Here is a 21,678-nt window from a genome sequence, read left to right on the forward strand (position 1 = left end):
ACCATGAATAAAAAACTTGCCACAGGTCATAAAGCAAACAACTATCATTTCCAGCAAGAAGCAAGTAACTTAGCTGTGCTGGAGTTGCAGTTTTGAGAGTCAGTGACAACTTGATGTGGATCTAAGGATTGTTCCACTATTTCTTTAATGTTGATAGAAATACATTTTAAAGTGCTCAAATTTGAAATAGAAATAGTTTTTGAAAGAAAAGAATTAAACTGTTTTATTAAATTCTACTCACTTTTTGTGTATATACATAAGTATCATTCTAGGAAGTTTGACCAATGTTATGACAAAGGCTCCAAAAGCTACTGATCCCAGATGATAAAATATCATCATCTTCATAGATTTACATATGGTGCAGCTTAAATCATTTCTATTTCTACAAAATAAATCGAAATAAATGCATTCAATCATTTCACAGGTGTATTTTTTTCTTATTGTGACCTTAGCCTATTTCAACAGAATGTAAAATTCAACCATAAAGTATAATTTGTTTGTAGTGACACCAAGCTTCTAATATTCAGCTAGATAGGTTTGTTTCCCTTGTTATGCAGTCAACAGATCATTTTATATCTTACGAAGCAAAATCTTGCAATCCTTTCGGAAAATTACTTATAATAATAATTTGATGCAAGCTATACTTTATTGTAGTTTTAACATAGATAGGCATTATATTCGTTATTATTTTTGCCAGAGTGATAGCTGACAGTCAGCAGGAAATTAGAAATCCTAGTAAAAAAAAATAAGATAAAAAACAAACACACCTTGCAACATATGTGGTACAACCCAACCCTTTGGTGTTACCAGGCTTGTAATCACTGTAGACCAACTACATGGACCTCTAGGTCAGTTTGGACCTTAGAACTATAAGAAATACACATGTGACAACAGTTGAAACCCACCTGCTAAAATACCATGTGGCCACAGTTCCAGACACTACAAGTTGTTGACATGCAATGATAAATTCACTGGTCCATATCAGACCAATCAGATGATACCACCAGAAATACGAGACAGTCTCGTGTTCTGTATAATCAATATGTCCAGTTACATTATTGTATTCTCTTATCTCTGAAATAATAAAATTATATATATTGTCTCACACTAATCACATCATTGTAACAACATATAATATAAACAAGAATGTGTTCCCAGTACACGGATGCCCCACTCCCACTATCATTTTCTATGTTCAGTAGACCGTGAAATTGGGGTCAAAACTCTAATTTGGCATTGAAATTAGAAAGATCATATCATAAGAAACATGTATACTAAGTTTCAGGTTGATTGGACCTCACCTTCATCAAAAACTACCTCGACCAAAATCTTTAACCTGAAGCTGGACAGGCGAACGAACGAACAGATGGACGGTACGACAGACGGACGGACGAACGGACACAAAGACCAGAAAACATAATGCCCCTCTACTATCTTAGATGAGGCATAAATGTTCAAAATCAAATCAGCATTTAATCAGTAATATGTCGGACAGTATATTATATAGTAAATTCACAAATTCTTGTGAGGTTTAAATAAATGCAAATAATGCCACTAGTTGTGTATGTCAATAATAAGAACTTGCCTTATGATATCTTATACATATATCTGCAAGCAGATTTTTGTAAAATATCAGATCTCACATTTTGCACGTTCTTCAAATAAAGCAATAATAAAGGCATGAAATAATTTACCGCAGTTGTTATTTTACTCTCTCAAAAAAATTTGCAAAGACAATGAGTGGTTTTTAATTTCTAAGAAACTAACAAATAACTCATAAATGATACCAACTGGCAGATAATGGGATGATGATAGTGTGAATTAAAAGTTGACTTAGATCTATAATGGCTAAACTTGAAAACTCAATGAGTATATTCTAAATTTATTTAAAAATATGCATATTTTAATATGATCCACTCTTAATCATACTTATTATACAAATTTAACTATCAGAATATAAGTAATACTATTTTGAATAGCCTGCTAACCTGATGTTGATAAATATGCCAGTATAATAACCCAGTAGAAAAAGAATGCCATTAGAAGTAAGAATGTCCAAAGTGGTTGTACTAGCAGTAGTGGTACAGCAGACAAACAATCTCCTGCTTCATAGAACAATGCTACAACCAAGCCAACTCTCTTCCTCATAACTAAGATTATCAAGAGAAGGATGACCTGAAAAATAAGATTATATAAGTAACTTTATAACTCAGGGAGCAAATGATTGGAACAATAAAGTTCTTTTTGTTATAAAATCAATTAATAAAATATCAGAGTTGATTTTGCTTATCATTGACGTTTTCCATTTGAGCCGATCTGCATTTTACTTGCATCTTTTTTTGTGTCTTTCATTTGTGCCAGTTTTGTACAGGGTATTTACAGGTGAATGTCCTTTTTTTAATTATCATTATAAACCTCTTCTGTTCGTTTCAGTGTACAATATGTCCATCATGTCACACGACAACATTGAAGATGTCAAACTGGTATGCATATATTCAGGACAAGAACATGTGTAAGTAAAATCAATATTAACCCTGCTTTTCACCAGACCTACACATTGAGCTGGATTATTTATGTGCTATGTCACAAGGTTAGAGTCCACAGGCAGGCATGTCACCTTAACTGAACACACAATAATGACTCCTAGCTGACCAGTCTTTGCTCTTCCTCCTTAATGATGCGTGCTTAGCAGAGAAGCACCAAATACCAATTTGAAAGTCTTTTCATCAGCTGGGGTTCCTACCTTCAACCTCCTGTACCGGAAGGGGAACATGCTACCATGTGACCAATGAGACTGTTAGTGTCACAACAAATTTCCCAAACAATATGAAACAAAATTGACTTAAACATAAGTGAACAATTCATGTTCAATTTTACCGATTTACTTTCTAGGTATAGTACATGTTCATGTATTTACTTACTTGTGTCATCAAATAGAAACACAAATAGGACCATACATAGAATCTGCTTATTTGAAAGAATCAAATGGGTGCAAATGAAAGATCGAAAAAAAAATTAAATCTGCACAAAAGTCATACACCCCTTATCAAAATTATTTAAAACTTTCCCTGATAAACTCACTATCTACATCAAAGTGATGACAAATTTCAATCTGAAGTGTGGTTTATTAATGATATAGATACTAAACAGTGATTGTAGTACTCATTTTATAGCAAAAATCATGTTTAGATTTGAATACAAAATGTTAGCATTAATCCACAGTTTTTGTATCAATGTTGGTCTGCTGTTTGAGCATTAACCTTCATATCTTACAACTGATTATTGTATAAGCACATGCTATTTAGATTAAGGCTATAATGGAGTAATGAGTGTTATATAAGTACATACTGTTAAGACCGAGGCTATAATAGAGTAAACAAGAAAAGCTGTTTTAGCCCTGACTTCAATGTCCAGAAGAGGAATCTTGTGTATTATATCATCATTCAGGTCACTAACTATATCTGCATAGGTCCACCATAAAAACCCAGTAGCAGCTGTTAAAAAAATAATATTCATAATATTTATCTGTTCAAAATACAACATTATAAAGGGCCATAACTCAAGAACGATAAAAGTGATGCTACACAAATTTGTATTGATCAGAGTTTTTGTGGTAATAAGTAAAGTGTATAGGTTTCATAATGTTTTGTTAGAGTAAACTTAAGATGTAGAAGGGAAACTAAAAATTTAGCAATTTTTGATTTATAAAAGGGCATAACTCGATAATGGTTAAAGTGAAGCTACTAAAATTCAAATATGATCTGTGTTTAGTGGTAATAAGCATTGTGTATAAGTTTTATCACATTAAATTGAATCCAACATAGTTAGAGAACTGAAACTAAAAATTTTGCGATTTTTCCATTTATAAAGGAGCATAACTTTAGAATGGTTTCAGTGAAGCCACTCAAGTTAGAGAACAGAAACCAATTTTAGGACATACAAACATATGAACTTACAAACGGACAAGGAAAAACTGTATGCCCCTCCACTTCAGCAGGGGCATAAAAAAAAAACATATGCTCTTACTATCCAACAACGTAGGAGCACATGTTTTTTTTTAAATACACATAGACATTCAAGACACAAAAAATCAAATTTAAAAAATCAATTTGGAAGGTGTATTAAAAAAATTTGCAAGTTATACACTGTCCAAACTAGGGACTCCACTTGTAGACAAAGACAATCAAAGGAAGATAACTGTGTCCGAGAACCAAATTGGTTTTACCTAACTGCATACTACCCCCTCCTCCCAATTCATGTCGTAACAACATATACTTACCTAAACTGGCTACTATAGCTACACCTAAGATGACATATACAATGATGGAAGCCATGAATCTGATCAGTAAAACCATTATTATAGCAAAAACTGTAAAATTAAACAAGATTTGTTACAATAAATGTCACAAACTGCAATTATGTGATCACAGTTTTGTTTACAATGAACTTGATGAACACAATAATTATTGCTGGAATATATATTTTTTCTAAGGCTTGATATGCTTGAAATTTGTAACTGCTACATGTATTCTCTTTATATTTACAAAAAATATGAAAATTGGACATATGGTCTAAAATCAACAATTGTTTTAAAGAATATTATTCCTCATACTATTTAACTAAAATAGTGAAATATATAAATAAGTATTATTGATGTTATAAAAAATGTAAAATATAGAAAACTGAAAACAAAACCACATGAACAAAAACCATGAACAAAGGTGACAAAAGATGTGTTTGGTTAGTAACGATATTGTTGCCATAGATGTTAATAATAAACAAGAGAAAAAAATTATCCTTTAAAGAGTCATGGCAATCCTTCATTTATTAACTAAATATCTTATTGTGCTCAATATGTCTTCTCATAAAAAAAATCCCTGTACTCTTTCACATAAAAAACCAAAGGGTATTGTTGAATTAAAGATTCCACCACTGCAACAAGTGTGTTACAATATTTCAGTTTAAACAATCAAACTTTAACTATTGAGAGTGAAGAAATATTTAAATACATCAGTTATAGTGGTCGAATCTGTTTCTCTATTGACTTTTATCCTTCCCTTTCAAAGGTTTGTAGAAAGTTGTGTTCTTTTCATGTGATGTCACCAGTCATGGTTGCCTTTTTTCATGACATCACAATAGGAAATTCAGAAGAAATCAAGAAAATTTTATTTCATAATATCATGATGTGTTGTGAAGTTATTTCAGTAGTGAGGAGAACAATGTTATTTACAATCTCTCGGGAAATGGGAAATGAAAAAATTAGAGAAGTACAGATAACAGAACAATTTACAAGTCTCTTCATAACTAATAGCTTCAAGGTTATAAAGCATACCTATTTAATCTAACATAGCTTGATTTTTAAATGGATGAAAATATTTATTGTTATAAAGAAAAGTGAGAAAGCATGAAGAACTGCCGAATGACTGCACAAATTGAAGTTTATATTTATTGGACAAACATGGAATTGGGATGTGACAAAAATAATGGAATACATGTTTGAATGACACATTGATCTCACAATGAAAAATATATTCCTACCTAAAGCCAGAAGACAAAGAAGAATCATTTCTTTCCATGAAGCATAAAGATCACTCAGAGCTTTCTGGAACGTATCACTATTATTCAGAAATTCAAAAAGAACTGCCAGTTTGTCCCCCAAAACAGTAAGTTTACTGGGGACACACCTAAACAACAAATCGTCACTGCAAAAAGGAAAAAAAGAAATTTGCTACAAATTTAATTACATTCCAACTTAATTTTATGTATATAACAATTAATTATATTATCATCTGATTTTGTTTTATCACTAAATAAATAAATTTCTATTTATCTATTTAGTTAGATTTTTGTTAGTTTTTGTTCATGAAAGTTTGCTATTTCAAAAATACAATTCAATTACTTAGCACAAGTGCGGTAACAAAAAAATCAGCTGATAATATATCTAAAAACCAAACTGAACCAAAGGAAAAAAAGCTAGGAAAGAAACAAAACTCAGACACATAAACATTGAGTGCTAAAAAATCAAACATGATGTAGGTCACACCATAATTCACAATTCATAAAGAGATCTAAAATAAATCCAAAAGTTATCCTTTTATGCATGTGACTGAATAAACATCAACTACATTACAGATTTAGGAAAATTTACTCTGAAAATAGCATTCAAATATTACTTAAAATAATATTGAAATCTAGTTTTTAATTTGGTTCAGTTGGTTAGTAATTTTGTTAATTGTGTGTAAAATTATCAAGGACTACAACTGTCCTTGAAAATATTAATATGGTCTGACCTAATACCACTTGCTTAAAAAGAAAAGCTATTACAGTTGAACATTAACACAAGAGATTTATAATAATTCAATGAACCTTAACACAAGAGATTTATAATTATTCAATGAATAATAATTCTTAATTTGATTTCTCCAGTAAAGGAAATCACTAAACTAAGCATTAAATGATATTAAAACACTACTAAGTTTTGATAAGATCATTTGTTAGATTAAGTGACTTTTTCTAAAATGCTTAACTGATAAAAACCGTTAACTTAAAAATAAGCTGATACCAGTGGCCCAAAATTATCTTTAAAATATTTAGGTTTTCCAAAAATAATGATAAGTCCACAGCAGGAACACACTCAATTAATTTTTCATCCAGAAATGTAATGAATCAAAGAAATTTGTTCATAAATCTTTCTGTACTGATTTTCAGTAAAGAAATACTGAAATTATAAAATTCAACATAAAACTGAAACAAATTCAGTCGGGAGTCATAAAATGAGAATTAAAAAAAATATTTTCTAAAGCCTTTGAACTTTACAATCATTCTTCTTAAATACTTAGAAGTTTGTCAACTGTAATAGCTTTTTCTCCCATTGTAAAATATAACACATATATAAATATAACAGCGAATTATACCTAGTGCTAGAACACAAAGCTGGAGAATTTCTCTCCATGCTCTAGCTAAGTCACTTGTAAGTTTGTTGAAAAGATCGAAACTGTTAAAATATGCTATGATAGAGTTTCCGTTATCAATTAATTTAGCAAGGCTTCCTGGTACACAATAACTCATCAAAGGTTTGCTGAAAAATTCAAATGAGGTACGTCACAAAGTTACCAAGATATAGTATATCTGCATCCTTTATAATGTAACTTTACGGACAAGATGGCAGATTGGAATTTTCAAGGTGAAGTTGATAAAAGAGTCCATAAATTTTTATATGTGTTAACGAATTAAGATATTTTTCTATTTATAAAATTATACATAATGAAACATGCACTGCTTATAAAACTGTGCACATTTTTGGAAATTTTGGTTCTACATCCTGTCAACATTTGTATTTGGCATCACACAAGGTCATTCTTTTCTGAGAATGTTTATAATGTCTGTTCACTAAATCTATTGGATGTGTACTGATTGATATTTTAGCTCACTTCATTAAGGAATGGCTTTTGTTTTTAAAAGTTGACCTATAGTTGCTTACATGCATGTTTGTATTTTACAATCTTTTGATTCTCTCTGTTAGTGACATCATTAGAACTAGTGCTTTTTCTGTGTTTATCGTTTAGTGAGTTTCATTGACTTATTCTGATAATGAAAAGGGTACAAGGATTGAATTTACTACTCATCAGTTTAACCTCATAAATATATATGTAGTTCCGATTGGTCTTAAATTAACAGTTAGCTTCTACAAACTATTACTAATCCCATTAACTAACAATCTCTATTAGATGGACATTACATTATTTCCCAATAAAACAAGAATGTGTCTACAGTACACGGATGCCCCACTCGCACTATCATTTTCTATGTTTAGTGGACCGTGAAATTGGAATAAATTCTCTAATTTGGCATTAAAATTAGAATGATCTTATCAAAGGTAACATGTATACTAAGTTTCAAGTTGATTGGACTTATACTTTATCAAAAACTACCTTGACCAAAAACTTTAACCTGAAATTTGCACTATCATTTTCTATGTTCAGTGAACCGTAAAATTGGGGTCAAAACTCTAATTTGGCATTTAAATTAGAAAGATCATATCATAGGGAACATGTATACTAAGTTTCAAGTTGATTGGACTTCAACTTCATCAAAAACTACCTTGACCAAAAACTTTAACCTGAACCGGGACAGACGGACGGGCGAACGAAAGGTACGACGGACGGACAAACAGACGAATGGAACACAGACCAGAAAACATAATGCCCCTCTACTATCGTAGGTAGGGCATAAAAATAGTGTAAAATAATATGATTATTCCTCTGTGGATGTATTTACCTTTTCCATACAGGGAACACTTGTGGACATTTATCTTTATTTGCATCATCTGTGATTTTGTCTATTGGTACATCGTAACGACATAAGTTTGAACCTTCTTTGATGGCAAACTCCTGTACTCCATTAATATTATCAATCTCTATATCTGGACATTTAGTTACACATAACATCGTTGTCTCAAGTGGTTTTCTAATATCAAGGAAGAAAACATAACTGAAAAAAACAAAAAACAAATGCATTAATGATTACTGTTTTATAAGAAGCTAAATTGACACTGAGACATTTGAATTTGGTGAAACTTATGGTTTTCCATACTTGATGTCATAGGATTTTTCAATAAAATGCTAAAATATGCTTCAAAGTATTAAAGCATTGTGAAAAAGAAAATCAAATAAATATAAGTCAGATACTCTTATGAATATCCTTTATTTATTGGATATAAATTTTAGGTACTTATGGTTTTCCTTTATGGTTGAGTCCAGTCAATGAGACAATAGGATTTGATGGTACTTACGGTTTTCCTTTATGGTTGAGCCCAGTTAATGAGACATTTTCCATTTTCTTGTCTGCATTATCTTCATCACATGTGTTTCCAAAACTATCGTAACCATACACCAATCTAAAGGCATCTCCATGTGACACAGAAAATACAGCTATGTATATCTGAAAATATATATTTCAACTTTAACATTACACAAAAATTTGAAATAACTCCTCTCTTTCAAATTATATTCATGTTGTACAAAGTATCTTTTCAATGTATTTATATTTTACACTGGAAAAAAAATCAAATAATAGAATGATTGTTGGTTGCTTAATGTCAAGATGCAAATATTTAATACATTCAAAATGCCAACATATTAGCAATTCAAATACATGTATTAACTCATATTAATGAAAAAGTTGGTACATCTTGTGAAGAAGTAAACGTTTTGGCTGCCACTTACATCAAGAATGTGTCACCTGTGAACTTAATTAAGAGCTATGCATTGGATTTTTTTTTCAATGCTGCTTTGCAAAGTGTGGAACTGTCAACATTCACACTACTGATTCTTGTCCTCCGAATAAAAAAGGCCTTATTAATTTTGTACAGGACTTTGCATTTATTCATACTTCATTGCCAAACAGACACCATTCAACAAAAATCTAACTGATGGATAGAAAAAAACTGTCATGATAACCACTCTTCTTATTATTGGAGTTTAAAAAACATACTAGACAAACTAAGGCCAGACAAACCGGGTGCAAACAAGAAATTTAATACTGTATGCAATAAACCTTTCTAAGTGCCTCTTTTTATCTATTTGAACTTACCATTCCTGCCCAGAACAGGATAAATATAAGTAATACAGGTATGTCTGTGCATCCTCTGTTCTCTGAGGAATTTGTCAGCCGAGCTTTCTCTGAGGAATCTGGCTGTAAACAAACAAATTGCAATCTAGCTAGTATTCATTTAAGCAATGTTGTAAAGTAAAAAGGCTTAGTATAATAAATTATGTATGAGTACCAGATAGCCTTATAAGACAACTACAATTTGCTGTTTCAGAATCTAATGCGTCCTGGGTAATATTTCAAAAGGGTACCCCAAAACGTTGTGATTGGTTTAAAACATTCTAAACAATGGAAATTGAACCATTTTTGTGTATGTACTATAAAATTACTCACAGTCCTTTAGATTCTGAAAAGGTGAATTACTGATTTGATCCAGTTATATATGTCAGTAGTCTGTTTCCCATCCGTTATTGAATTCTTGACAATATTTGTATATTCCAAAGGCATACTAAATGTTTTACGGAGGGGACCAACCTAATATGTCAGCAAACAGGTTGCAAAAATGATCAATGATTTATTATTGACAGTATCAGATTAAAATACAAACTTTTTCTGTTTTCTTTGCACCTTAACTTCATCATCACTTAATCTTACTCTTTCTTGTCCTGTATATGAATGAAGTATTTGCCACTGGACATGTGTCAATTAAAGTCCAATCAACTTACTTAGGCTCAAGAACTGCTACTGATTTTTATCTGGTTTGTTTATTCTTTAAGAAATAATTGTTTGAATACCACTGGGGATCTATGGAAAATGTATTACACACAATTGTGCTCTTGTAAACTATGCAGGAACCGACATTTTTGTAATAAAATACTGTCAGAATAATTTTTCTTTAACTATCTTAAAATTCCATTCCAAAACTGAACATTCTAAAGTCTATATAACTAAAAAAAAAATTAAAAAAAAATGTCTTTAAACTGTTGCCTATGAGGAAATCAATTGTTTGTTTGCAATATGTGGGCAGGATGAATAAAATGGCATCAAAGTAAGTGATATTTTTTTAAACATTCCATTGAACATGGTAAAAAAGGTGAATGCTTTTCATATAGCTTTTTGATTAAACATTGAAAAACCTTTTTTTTTATCAAACAGCAAGGTAGTGAGTTCAAGTCTTATTCAATTCAAAAGAATATAGGGCTGTTATAGTTTTCAAATAAATCATTTTCATGAAACATAAGAACCACCAATATTAATCAGGATATACAATGTACCTGCCTTGTACAAACAAAAGTTGAGAGAAAGACAAATGTTTAACTTGTAATGGGACTGTTTCCGTACTTCTTTATGAGAATGACAACCTCAAACAGAGACATAATGAAAACTTTTTATTCCTGGCATGCTATTATTGACAGTAATTCTATAATCAATAAAATGCATTAATATTTCAGTTAATTCCAGAATTTAAATGCTTGTTTTCCTGTAATTATTCAATTGTTTCTTCTTGCTATAATCGCCTACAGTTTACCCAAGCAAATATTAAAGAAAAAAGTTGTACTGAAATCACAATGTCAATATGTAACCAATCAAAATCTTCAATCAGGAAAATTTATTCTTTGAAATAATTGCATAAAGCATGTTTCTTCTAAGATCCAATTGATTTTACCACTGACTTAATATCAATCATAATTATTTAGTTATCTAAACTCGTTTAATAAAGAAATCGAAGAAATACATCTAGAACACTGCATTATGGGATTTCATGCTGACAGCAATTTATGATGAAATCTGAAGCATTTAAACCTTGTTGAATTGAATCATTTATCTAGCTTATGCTCATGCTCACAGAAAATAGCTTTTTGATCTTCAATGTGTTTTCTTCTGATACAATCTCAGTAATTTGTTTCTTCTAAATCAATAGGAGATAACATTAAGACATAATTTACTATAGACAAAACTTAAATTTAGAATTTAAGTATAGCATATAAAATAAAATTGAGAATTTAAATGGGGAATGTGTCAATGAGACAACAACACAACCAAAAGGCAAAAAATAGCTGAAGACCACCAATGGGACTCTTCAAAAAATCCCCAACATTATAAATGTATATATCATAGTTGATATCTGCTTAGTTTTGGTGAAAATATTGTAGCTGTGCACATGTTAAAACAAACACAACTAATTATTGATTTTTTTTTCTTAAATGTAGTCCTAGGCAATAATGTGACAATATATTTTGTGACCTAGCTAGCTCTCTTAAGGGATTTGATATCTTGTGAGAAGACACATGCATGCAATCTTTTCTTATTTGAGAATTCTTTAAACCATAAAAATTTTGCAAAGGAAAAATGTATCATACACTTGATTTCTAGATAATTTAAATAAATTCTGTTTAAAAAGGTTTTATGAAATTCATTGGCACCAGTTTAGACTAAGCCTATTAAAGGCAATTTATAAATGACTTTTTTTATTAGTAATTTGCCAAGTGAAATTTCAGGGTAACAGACAGAAAAACAATTTTGATTGAACAAATGTAATACTATCCATTGATTTTTATATTTACCTGATCACAACAACAGCAGTCACCAGCACACATGATTAATTCTTATAATCTGAAAATAAAATAAAAAAGTTGAGATTGAAATATATTCCAACCAAAGCAATTCAGCTATTTTAAGGTATGTGCTCATACCTCATCTTCTTATATCTATGTAACCGATTATTTACCTCCTGAAACTCCAATGCCAATGGAAAACAATATCTAAATGACCTATCTCATTGTCTTGTTGTAGTGTGTGCTCTTTGTTGAGTGTGGGAAGCTGTGTCTTTGAAAGGCGTCCTACTCTTATGAGATTGTCTAGATTTTACTAGTTAACATATCTGGAAGACTTTGCAAATATCTGCATTTTATAAAGCAATTGAAAAACAGTTGCTGAGGGTATAGACATTATTTATTATTTTCTGTGTTATAGTAGTTTTCAATATTTTTCTAATAATTTCAGTTTATTTTCTTTAACATGTATTTAATATATATGCTCTCCCTCATACAAACTGAAACACAACTATATAGTGGCAACATTTTACAGTGCCACCAATCTTCATACTTGGCAGCAATAACATGTAGTTAAGGGTTTTGCATCAAAATTCTTCTTCATTCCACAGGTGAAAAACAGGGCATTCCAACCAGTGCCAGAGTAATTCTGTTTGATTTTAAAATTCAATGAATGAAAAAAAATCTTAAAAAGATATATAAAAAAAAAAAAAAAAAAAAAAAAAAAAGGTGGTATAAGTGTTCATAATATTCATGTACTTCTTACAACACTTCAATAAAAAGCTGTACCCCAAAAATAGCAGTAGAAACAGACAAGCCTATATATTTATATGAGTAACTAAATAACAGTGTGAAACTATATATGTCAGTCTGGAAAGTCACTGATGTAATCGTACAACAATTCAATAAAAGCTGTACTCTAAAGGAAAGAATATACAAAACACCGCTAAATCTGGTCTAACAAAAGATACAAAAATAAATTTCCATCGATTTGATTTGTCTGAGAGTAAGTGATTTACATCACCTATCCTCAGCTTTGCTTTCAATTGATTTTTAACTTGTCTCAAAGACTTAAACATCTGATAAACATGCAAACTAGTTCTGGACTGTCAGTGAAGCAAGGAAGAAATTTCAATCAACATCAGACCTGGATTCCATCTGAAGGAAGTTGGATGTATTACTACCATAAAAAGAAGAATGGTTTCATGCAAAAGTCTTATCCATCAGATTACTTTTATAGAATGGTTCTGGGCTGCCAATGAAGCAAACATCAAAAGTTCAATGAACAGTATAAAATGAGGCTCCAGAAAGGTTGTTATATAAGCAATGAACAGTATGAAATGAGGCTCCAGACAGGTTGCTAAATAAGCAACGAACAGTATAAAATGAGGCTCCAGACAGGTTGCTAAACAAGCAATGAACAGTATTAAATGAGGCTCCAGACATATTGATAAATAAGCAATGAACAGTATTAAATGAGGCTCCAGACATATTGATAAATAAGCAATGAACAGTATTAAATGAGGCTCAAGACAGGTTGTTATCTAAGCAATGAACAGTGTAAAATGAGGCTCCAAACAGGTTACTAAATAAGCAATGGACAGTATTGGTATAAGCACAGATCCCAAATTGATTGTGACAGAAATTTACATAAAGCTTGGTAAACATGATAATTAAAGGCCCTAGCTGATTTGTAAATGCTTCATATTAGCAAGAACATCAACAAAGTTTATTTCCTTTTACAGTTTGATACAATAAGCTTTTGTAAATGTATGAAAGGGGGTCCAGTTAGACTAAGTTTACTATATGTCATAATAGGATCCCAGATTTTATGGGAGTTCATCATATAAAACCAGTTCTTTTAAAAAACTGTACAGCAAAAAACCATCAATTCAAAATTCATTGGGAAAGAGGGATTATATAAAAGCAAATATAAAGTTTTAAATGTTGAGAAAAAGAATTCCTCTGGATGAACTACCAGCACTAAACCTCAACATTTGTTTATAAACAAAGATTCAAACCAAACTATCAGTGCAACAAATATCAAAATGTAGTAGACTTAGTATTATACAAAACTGTCATTGAACTGAAGATCTCAAATAAACAAGCGATAACTTTACAAAGGTCATTCTCATTTGGACAAAAATATATTTTATTCTCATTTGGACAAAAATATGTTTCATTCTCATTTGGACAAAAATATATTCATAATGAGAAACACCATATTGTATCTGAAAATAAAGCATGATTTAAAATTAAAGCACATCTAAATATGCAAATCAGTAAAATAACACCCCCCCCCCCCCACCCAATAATGATTGCTTAATGAAAACAACCATCCCACATGAAATACAAATAAATCATTGCTCTATGACCATCAATCATTTTTTTCTAATAATAATTCAAAATTTTCAGTAAAACAAAATCAAGGAATTTTTCTATAAATTAGAATTTTCCTCATTTTTTGGATAACTGTTTGCATACCATAATTTTTCATTTTATTTTGTTAAAGCAGATCTGAATTATTAATATATATACAGCTTTAATTATTTTCTACCCTTGACAGAAGCTTCTAAAACTAATCTGTCGTGTAAATTACAAGGTTTACTGCTTCAAACTTGGTAAATTTAATCTTTCACAACCTTCAAGATTTATGTAAATTTTGTGAACTTTGAAAACATCAGTTAATTAACAAGCCTTCAAATTTGTAAATGAAAGTAGAATTTCTTTGGAGGACAATAGAATCTTACAACGCCATTCAAGCGTAATGGCAGAAAGAATTTATTTGGAGGATAATGTAATGTTGCAATGCTATTGAAAGCATTCAACCGTAATGTTATAAAGAAATTCACTCTCAACAACAATGTTTTGTTCTGAAGCCTTTTGCCGTTTTTAAGTGAATAAGGAATTGTTGCGGACAAGTATATTTGGTGCTGATCTAGACTTCTAATCAGTCACTATAGACATCATGTCAAGTAGCTATTGTACATCCACAAAGCCAAAACCATTTCCTATTTATTGCTTTGATTGAGATACATGACTTATTCCATCTATCAATTCATAAATCGTAGAACTCCTTGCCAAATTCAATCTCTACTGCAGAGTAAGAATTGAATTTTCTCTTGATGATAGCTATACTGATTATCTGATTGCATTGCAGCATAATTCCATTACCGATTCAGTATTCTTAGGGGCATGTAATCCATTGTAAAAACCATCATTTTTCTCACCAAATGAAGTAATTAGGAATTGTCAGAATTTTTTACACTGATCAAGTCAAACAAATCAAATCTGAATAGCAAGAAAATATAAAACATAAATTATTGTCTTGAAGAGGAACATAGAAGAAAATTATATCGTTTTACACAAGACTTCAGTATTGATTTTCAACTATAATTTCTCATGAAATCTAATGCTGAGGGCAAAATTGCATCAATTATTGTGTTCTATATGATATATTAAATCATTCTATGTTGGAGACAAATGGCAGATCTAGAATGTCAAAGTCTGACAGATTCTGTATTGATGATAAGCCAAACAGAGTATCATACCAGTACTGATGGTCTCAGTGATGGATGTGTAGACTGACCATACATTCTATTTAAGGACATAGTCCAACATGACCACATAATCCTTATTTTGTTGCTTTTGAAAGTTAGTATTTGTCAGAAATGCCTAAAATGGTGTGCCTTGACCTATAGTGGTTTACTTTCATAAATTGTGACTTGGATGAAGGCCATTGAAGGGTTGTCTCATTGGCACTCGTACCACATCTTCCTATATCTATCTATCTGCATATATAGTTAAAAGCAGTCAGTTATTTTTTTCCAAAACCAGTAGAAAAGAAAGAATATGATGTATACATGCATGACACAAAATCTGTACATGGAAAGCGAAAACACAAACAAGTTTGTTTTTTTCATAACTTTTTTTAGGTTTTCTACTACTTTAATTTTACAACAGAAAACACAAACAAATGTAGCATTTAACTTTTTCCTACCATTAGCTTATTATGAAGATAAAATAAAAAAAATGCAAGTACATAATCCTACTGTTCAATACTAATCAAAATTGTCAAGCAATAAAAAGTTGCAACTATGATCTAAACTACAAAGAACAAATAAATTTCCTGAAACCAAGCAATTAGCCTCTGTAATGTCTCCATATTTTTGTCCATAAAGGTTATAAACATTTTAAATTTGTCACCATAATTGCTCAGTATTTCTCATTTTGAATATCAATTAGGTAATTGATTCTGGCAGAGAATTCTTCTACAGAATATAAAACTCTAATCATTGGGGATATCTTCACAACTTTTACTTAATTAAACAGAAGGTGCCACTTTACTTTTCCATTTCCTTAGTTTCAAATTCTTAGCATTTAACAATTATAGTGCAGTTAAAATTTACTCAATGTTCATGCAGTATTTTAATCTTATTTTCAATTTTAGAAGAACAAAACTGCACACAAATGAAACATTCTAACAACTGCTAATGGTTAGTAGCACTGGAAAACTAAGATTTCTGCATATTCAACCATAGCAATATTATCTATTTGTACAATCCAAGACTGTTATTTGAATATGAATGTCCATGCTTTTAGCCTTGCCAAAACCCTTTGAGAAGGTTTTTAGGTAGCTTGTTGAACCATAGTTTTAATTTATTTGTTTTATTCACTATTCAATACGAATTTCTTCAGTGGAATTTAAAATTTTATCCATTTATCCTTTTGATCACATTTTTTGTAATAGCTATATAATGCTACTAACCAATTTATAATTTTGTTTTGTTCAGTGTAACCAAGACTAAACACATTTATTAATCACCTATTGGCATGAATCAAAACTGAACACATCAATCTTTTTACTGCTGACAAGTACCAAAACTGAACACATCAATTATTTTACTGCAGGAAAGAACCAAAACTGAACACATCAATTATTTAACTGCAGGAAAGTACCAAAACTGAACACATCAATTATTTTACTGCAGGAAAGAACCAAAACTGAACACATCAATTATTTTACTGCTGACAAGTACCAAAACTGAACACATCAATTATTTTACTGCAGGAAAGAACCAAAACTGAACACATCAATTATTTTACTGCAGGAAAGAACCAAAACTGAACACATCAATTATTTTACTGCTGACAAGTACCAGAACTGAACACATCAATTATTTTACTGCAGGAAAGTACCAAAAACTAAACACATCAATTATTTTACTGCTGGCAAGTACCAAAACTGAACACATCAATTATTTTACTGCAGGAAAGTACCAAAAACTGAACACATCAATTATTTTACTGCTGGCAAGTACCAAAACTGAACACATCAATTATTTTACTGCAGGAAAGTACCAAAACTGAACACATCAATTATTTAACTGCTGGCAAGTACCAAAACTAAACACATCAATTATTTTACTGCAGGAAAATACCATGAAAAACACATTGACTGTAAGTACCACATTCAAACATTTCAAATACTACACTGCTGGCATGTACCAAAAAATACATTTACTAATTCAAATTGCTCAAAGGTATCAAGAATGAACACATGAACTGGTACACTGCTAACCAGTACCAAAACTCAGTACACATCAAATGGTATACTGCTCTCAGGTACCAAGACTGCTCACATCAAGTTTTACACAACTGTCAAGAACCAAGGTTGGACACATCAACATTAAACTATAAGAAAGTACCAAGGTTGAACACATCAATTATTACACTGATGACAAGTACAAAGTTTGAACACAACAACTATTACAATGCTGACAAGTACCAAGTTTGAACACTTCAATTATTACACTGCTGACAAGTACCAAGGTTGAACACTTAATCATTACACTGCTAACAAGAACCAAGACTGAACATATCAATTACTACACTGCTGACAAGTACCAAGACTGAACACATCAATTATTACACTGCTGACAAGTACCAAGGTTGAACACATCAATTATTACACTGCTGACAAGTACCAAGACTGAACACTTCAATTATTACACTGCTGACAAGTACCAAGACTGAACACATCAATTATTACACTGCTGACAAGTACCAAGACTGAACACTTCAATTATTACACTGCTGACAAGTACCAAGACTGAACACATCAAGTATTACACTGCTGACAAGTACCAAGACTGAACACTTCAATTATTACACTGCTGACAAGTACCAAGACTGAACACATCAAGTATTACACTGCTGACAAGTACCAAGACTGAACACATCAATTATTACACTGCTGACAAGTACCAAGACTGAACACATCAATTATTACACTGCTGACAAGTACCAAGACTGAACACATCAATTATTACACTGCTGACAAGTTCCACTGTTGAACACTTCAATTATTAAACTGATGACAAGTACCAAGACTGAAAACTTCAATTATTACACTGCTAACAAGAACCAATACTGAACACATCAATTAGTACACTGCTGACAAGTACAAAGTCTGAACACAACAACTATTACAATGCTGACAAGTACCAAGACTCAACACATCAATTATTACACTGCTGACAAGTTCCACTGTTGAACACTTCAATTATTAAACTGATGACAAGTACCAAGACTGAAAACTTCAATTATTACACTGCTAACAAGAACCAATACTGAACACATCAATTAGTACACTGCTGACAAGTACAAAGTCTGAACACAACAACTATTACAATGCTGACAAGTACCAAGACTCAACACATCAACTATAACACTGATGGCAAGTACCAAATGTAAGTTCTATCAAGTACCTTTCATTAAATATTATTGAACATAAAAATAGATTTATTCCTTTAGTCATGAGCTTATTTTCATTTGATCTTAATTTTCTGGACAAGGCTGTTTATAAATCCTCGAAATTGATAAAAAAAAAAATCAGTGAATTTACAAAAGCTTTTACTGTTGAACTCATTCTAAGCTTATTCGCATGAAATAATGAGATTCTATAAGTTTAAAAAAAAGTTCCCTAACCACAAACTGAATACTGTAAATTCAGAAATTATTTTGAGGTTTTTATCAATGCAAGTATTTAGAAATTATTGTGTACATTTTTTATTGCTATATTTGAAGAATGGACGAAAGTGCATGATTAAATGTTGTGATTTCAGAAAAAATCTGCTTATTGTATTACATATCAGAAGGTAAGATGTTATTATTGTGATATTTACACAATCCGAGAATCCCATTACATGTATTTACATTAATAAAAACTTGCCAGAATCTTTGAATCTACAGTATCTATAGTTGTACTGATGGATTTGGAAAAAAACCATCTATTTATATTTCTGATAAACTATTGGGATCTCTAAGAATATAAAAAAGCTAACTCACCTGTGAAAGTTCAGTTTCTTTCTACATAGATATACAAATCTCATTCAATTATTGATATTTCATTAGAATTATCTGGCTTTTAAAATCTTCAAAGAATGGCACATACTGCAAAGCACAACTTAAACTCGATATTTCTTTTCACATTCTAATGGCAATAAAATAGTGAAGTGCTCTCCAAACCAGAAACTGCAATTTACTTTTCTACTCAAGTCGGCAGAGGACAAATTAACAAGCATACGATTCCAATGCTAAATGAACTCCTCCGGGAGCAATTTGTGTTTTCCGTGAGTGGAAGACATTTTGTATTGCTATGCAGAAATATAAATAGTTACACAATTTAATGTTTTTACCAAATATTCATAACACTATGCAATATCATTGTAAGCACACTGCTTGTGACAATTAGATGTAATGAATCATAAAATAACTGTAAAATAAACCTCGGTACATATACATAGTGAATGATAATCTTGCCAATCAATATGTATAATCAATAGGAAAGACAATTCCACTATTGTCACTTCAAATACAGTCATTAAATTCCTATACCACTGAAGGAAAAAATCAAACCTATTCCAATATTATTTCAATAAAAAAGAAAAGTATCCTCAGCTTTTTTTAATTCCTAATATTTTTCCTATTTCATAACAAACAATGACATAATTATCAAAATTACAGTTGGAGAAGATGTTATTTCAATAATCTATTTACTGGAAACACTTAATGGAATATCTTGTTTCTTTTAATATCTATTATAAAGGAGATCTTCAAAGCACACCAATACAATAGTTAACAACATAGCTACAGTATGAAAATATAAATCATATTTTACTTTGAATCATTCATAATCCATGATTACTAACATAAAGTTCATCCAGATTCCAGAATAAATGGTATTGACCAGAAGGTTAAACACTCTCATGTATCAAATGTTATGTTTTCTTTTCTATTTATATATAGTAACTACGACCAACAAAAGCAGTGAGGATAAATCCAGTTCATCAGACTACTTATCTTATACATGTAGTGTAAAGAACATCTCAAACTGAAAGAAACTTGGCAACATGTATTTAATGTTTCACCATTTCAAATTTCACCAAAGAAGGAGACATGACTAGAGCCGGGTCCCCCCTTTCCTGAAATTGCAAAAATAAGCAAATGATTCAAATCTTTTTAAAATATTGTACCTTAGTATTGATATATAAACGGGTTAATATCATATAGACACTATGGTACTTTAAGGTAAGGATACTTGTGTTGTCACAATGTTGTCATAAAAATTGTTGAAATCAACATAATATAAACTATGGGCAGAGGATTACCCTAATAGTTATATTTTATGCACATATCTTATTCTGCTACAATAAAGTTTTTAAAGTACATATTGTAGCAAAATATCTTGTCTGGGAAAATTCTATGCTCATATGCAAGTATTTTAAATGAGGCTATTTTTGAAGTTTTTAACTAAATTCAAGAAGTTTTTCTCTGATGCATACATATCTGACATGCAAGACAAAAAAGGCAGCAGAAAAAAGTCTAAAGAGGATGTGCTGAAATGTAACATACAGTGCAACTAACCAGGAAGCCAGAATGAATACGCTGAGTAGAATGTGACCACCAGGTTTGTCCAATATTGATGCAGATCTAAACAGAAACATTGGCCTCCTACTTATTCTTCTTCCAAGTTGCAGGGCCCTAATTACTTCCTGTACTTTTATTATCTAAAGCAAAATATCTGTTATATAAATTTTGCACAGTTCTGAACAGAAAAACATATATATTACAGTGCAAGATGTGATAGAACAACAAACCTAAGTTAGTCAGCTGACTTCAAAGACCATTGAGAATGAACTAAGCACTTAACAGTTGCCATGTACATGATGTATGTCAAAGGAGGTAATTATCTATAGGCATCAAGAGAGATACCAGCAAACAGAAAATAAATTACACATTTTATTATCCAATATTGTGCATGTTGTGGGCTCCAGGTTCTATAAAAATCAATGTCTACATATAGTTCTATTTAGTAAATGCTTTATACAGACTCAATGAAGTTCTGCCTGGTAATTCTATACAGAAAGTTCTATTTAGTAAATGCTTTATACTGACTCAATGAAGTTCTGCCTGGTAATTCTATACAGAAATCTAAATAGATAAATACAGAGGAAGAACCAAACTCATCAAAGAAATTAAGTCTTCTCATTTTTCTGTATAGGAATAGTACACA

The 21,678-nt window shown here is 30.9% G+C and overlaps 1 protein-coding gene across 3 annotated transcripts in view; it reads right to left on the reverse strand.

Moving 5' to 3' along the window:
* Positions 1-12,213, reverse strand: part of LOC134693435 (choline transporter-like protein 1) — a 30,062-nt gene extending 17,849 nt beyond the window's left edge. For 2 of the 3 annotated variants that reach the window (XM_063554277.1, XM_063554263.1), the window contains exons 1-10: positions 12,114-12,213; positions 9,592-9,693; positions 8,792-8,940; positions 8,278-8,490; positions 5,539-5,702; positions 4,280-4,369; positions 3,349-3,494; positions 1,989-2,175; positions 906-1,074; positions 242-382 (exon numbers count right to left, since the gene is read on the reverse strand). In XM_063554277.1, the coding sequence (XP_063410347.1) occupies positions 242-382; positions 906-1,074; positions 1,989-2,175; positions 3,349-3,494; positions 4,280-4,369; positions 5,539-5,702; positions 8,278-8,490; positions 8,792-8,940; positions 9,592-9,693; positions 12,114-12,146 (1,394 nt within the window). In that variant the 5' untranslated portion in view covers positions 12,147-12,213. Of the gene's footprint in view, positions 1-241; positions 383-905; positions 1,075-1,988; positions 2,176-3,348; positions 3,495-4,279; positions 4,370-5,538; positions 5,703-6,914; positions 7,079-8,277; positions 8,491-8,791; positions 8,941-9,591; positions 9,694-12,113 lie in introns of all 3 variants that reach the window. The other variant, XM_063554270.1, reaches the window with a different exon arrangement.
* Positions 12,214-21,678: the final 9,465 nt, after the last annotated feature.

The sequence above is a fragment of the Mytilus trossulus genome, chromosome 1, assembly GCF_036588685.1.
Source record: "Mytilus trossulus isolate FHL-02 chromosome 1, PNRI_Mtr1.1.1.hap1, whole genome shotgun sequence".
Taxonomy (NCBI): Eukaryota; Metazoa; Mollusca; class Bivalvia; order Mytilida; family Mytilidae; genus Mytilus; species Mytilus trossulus.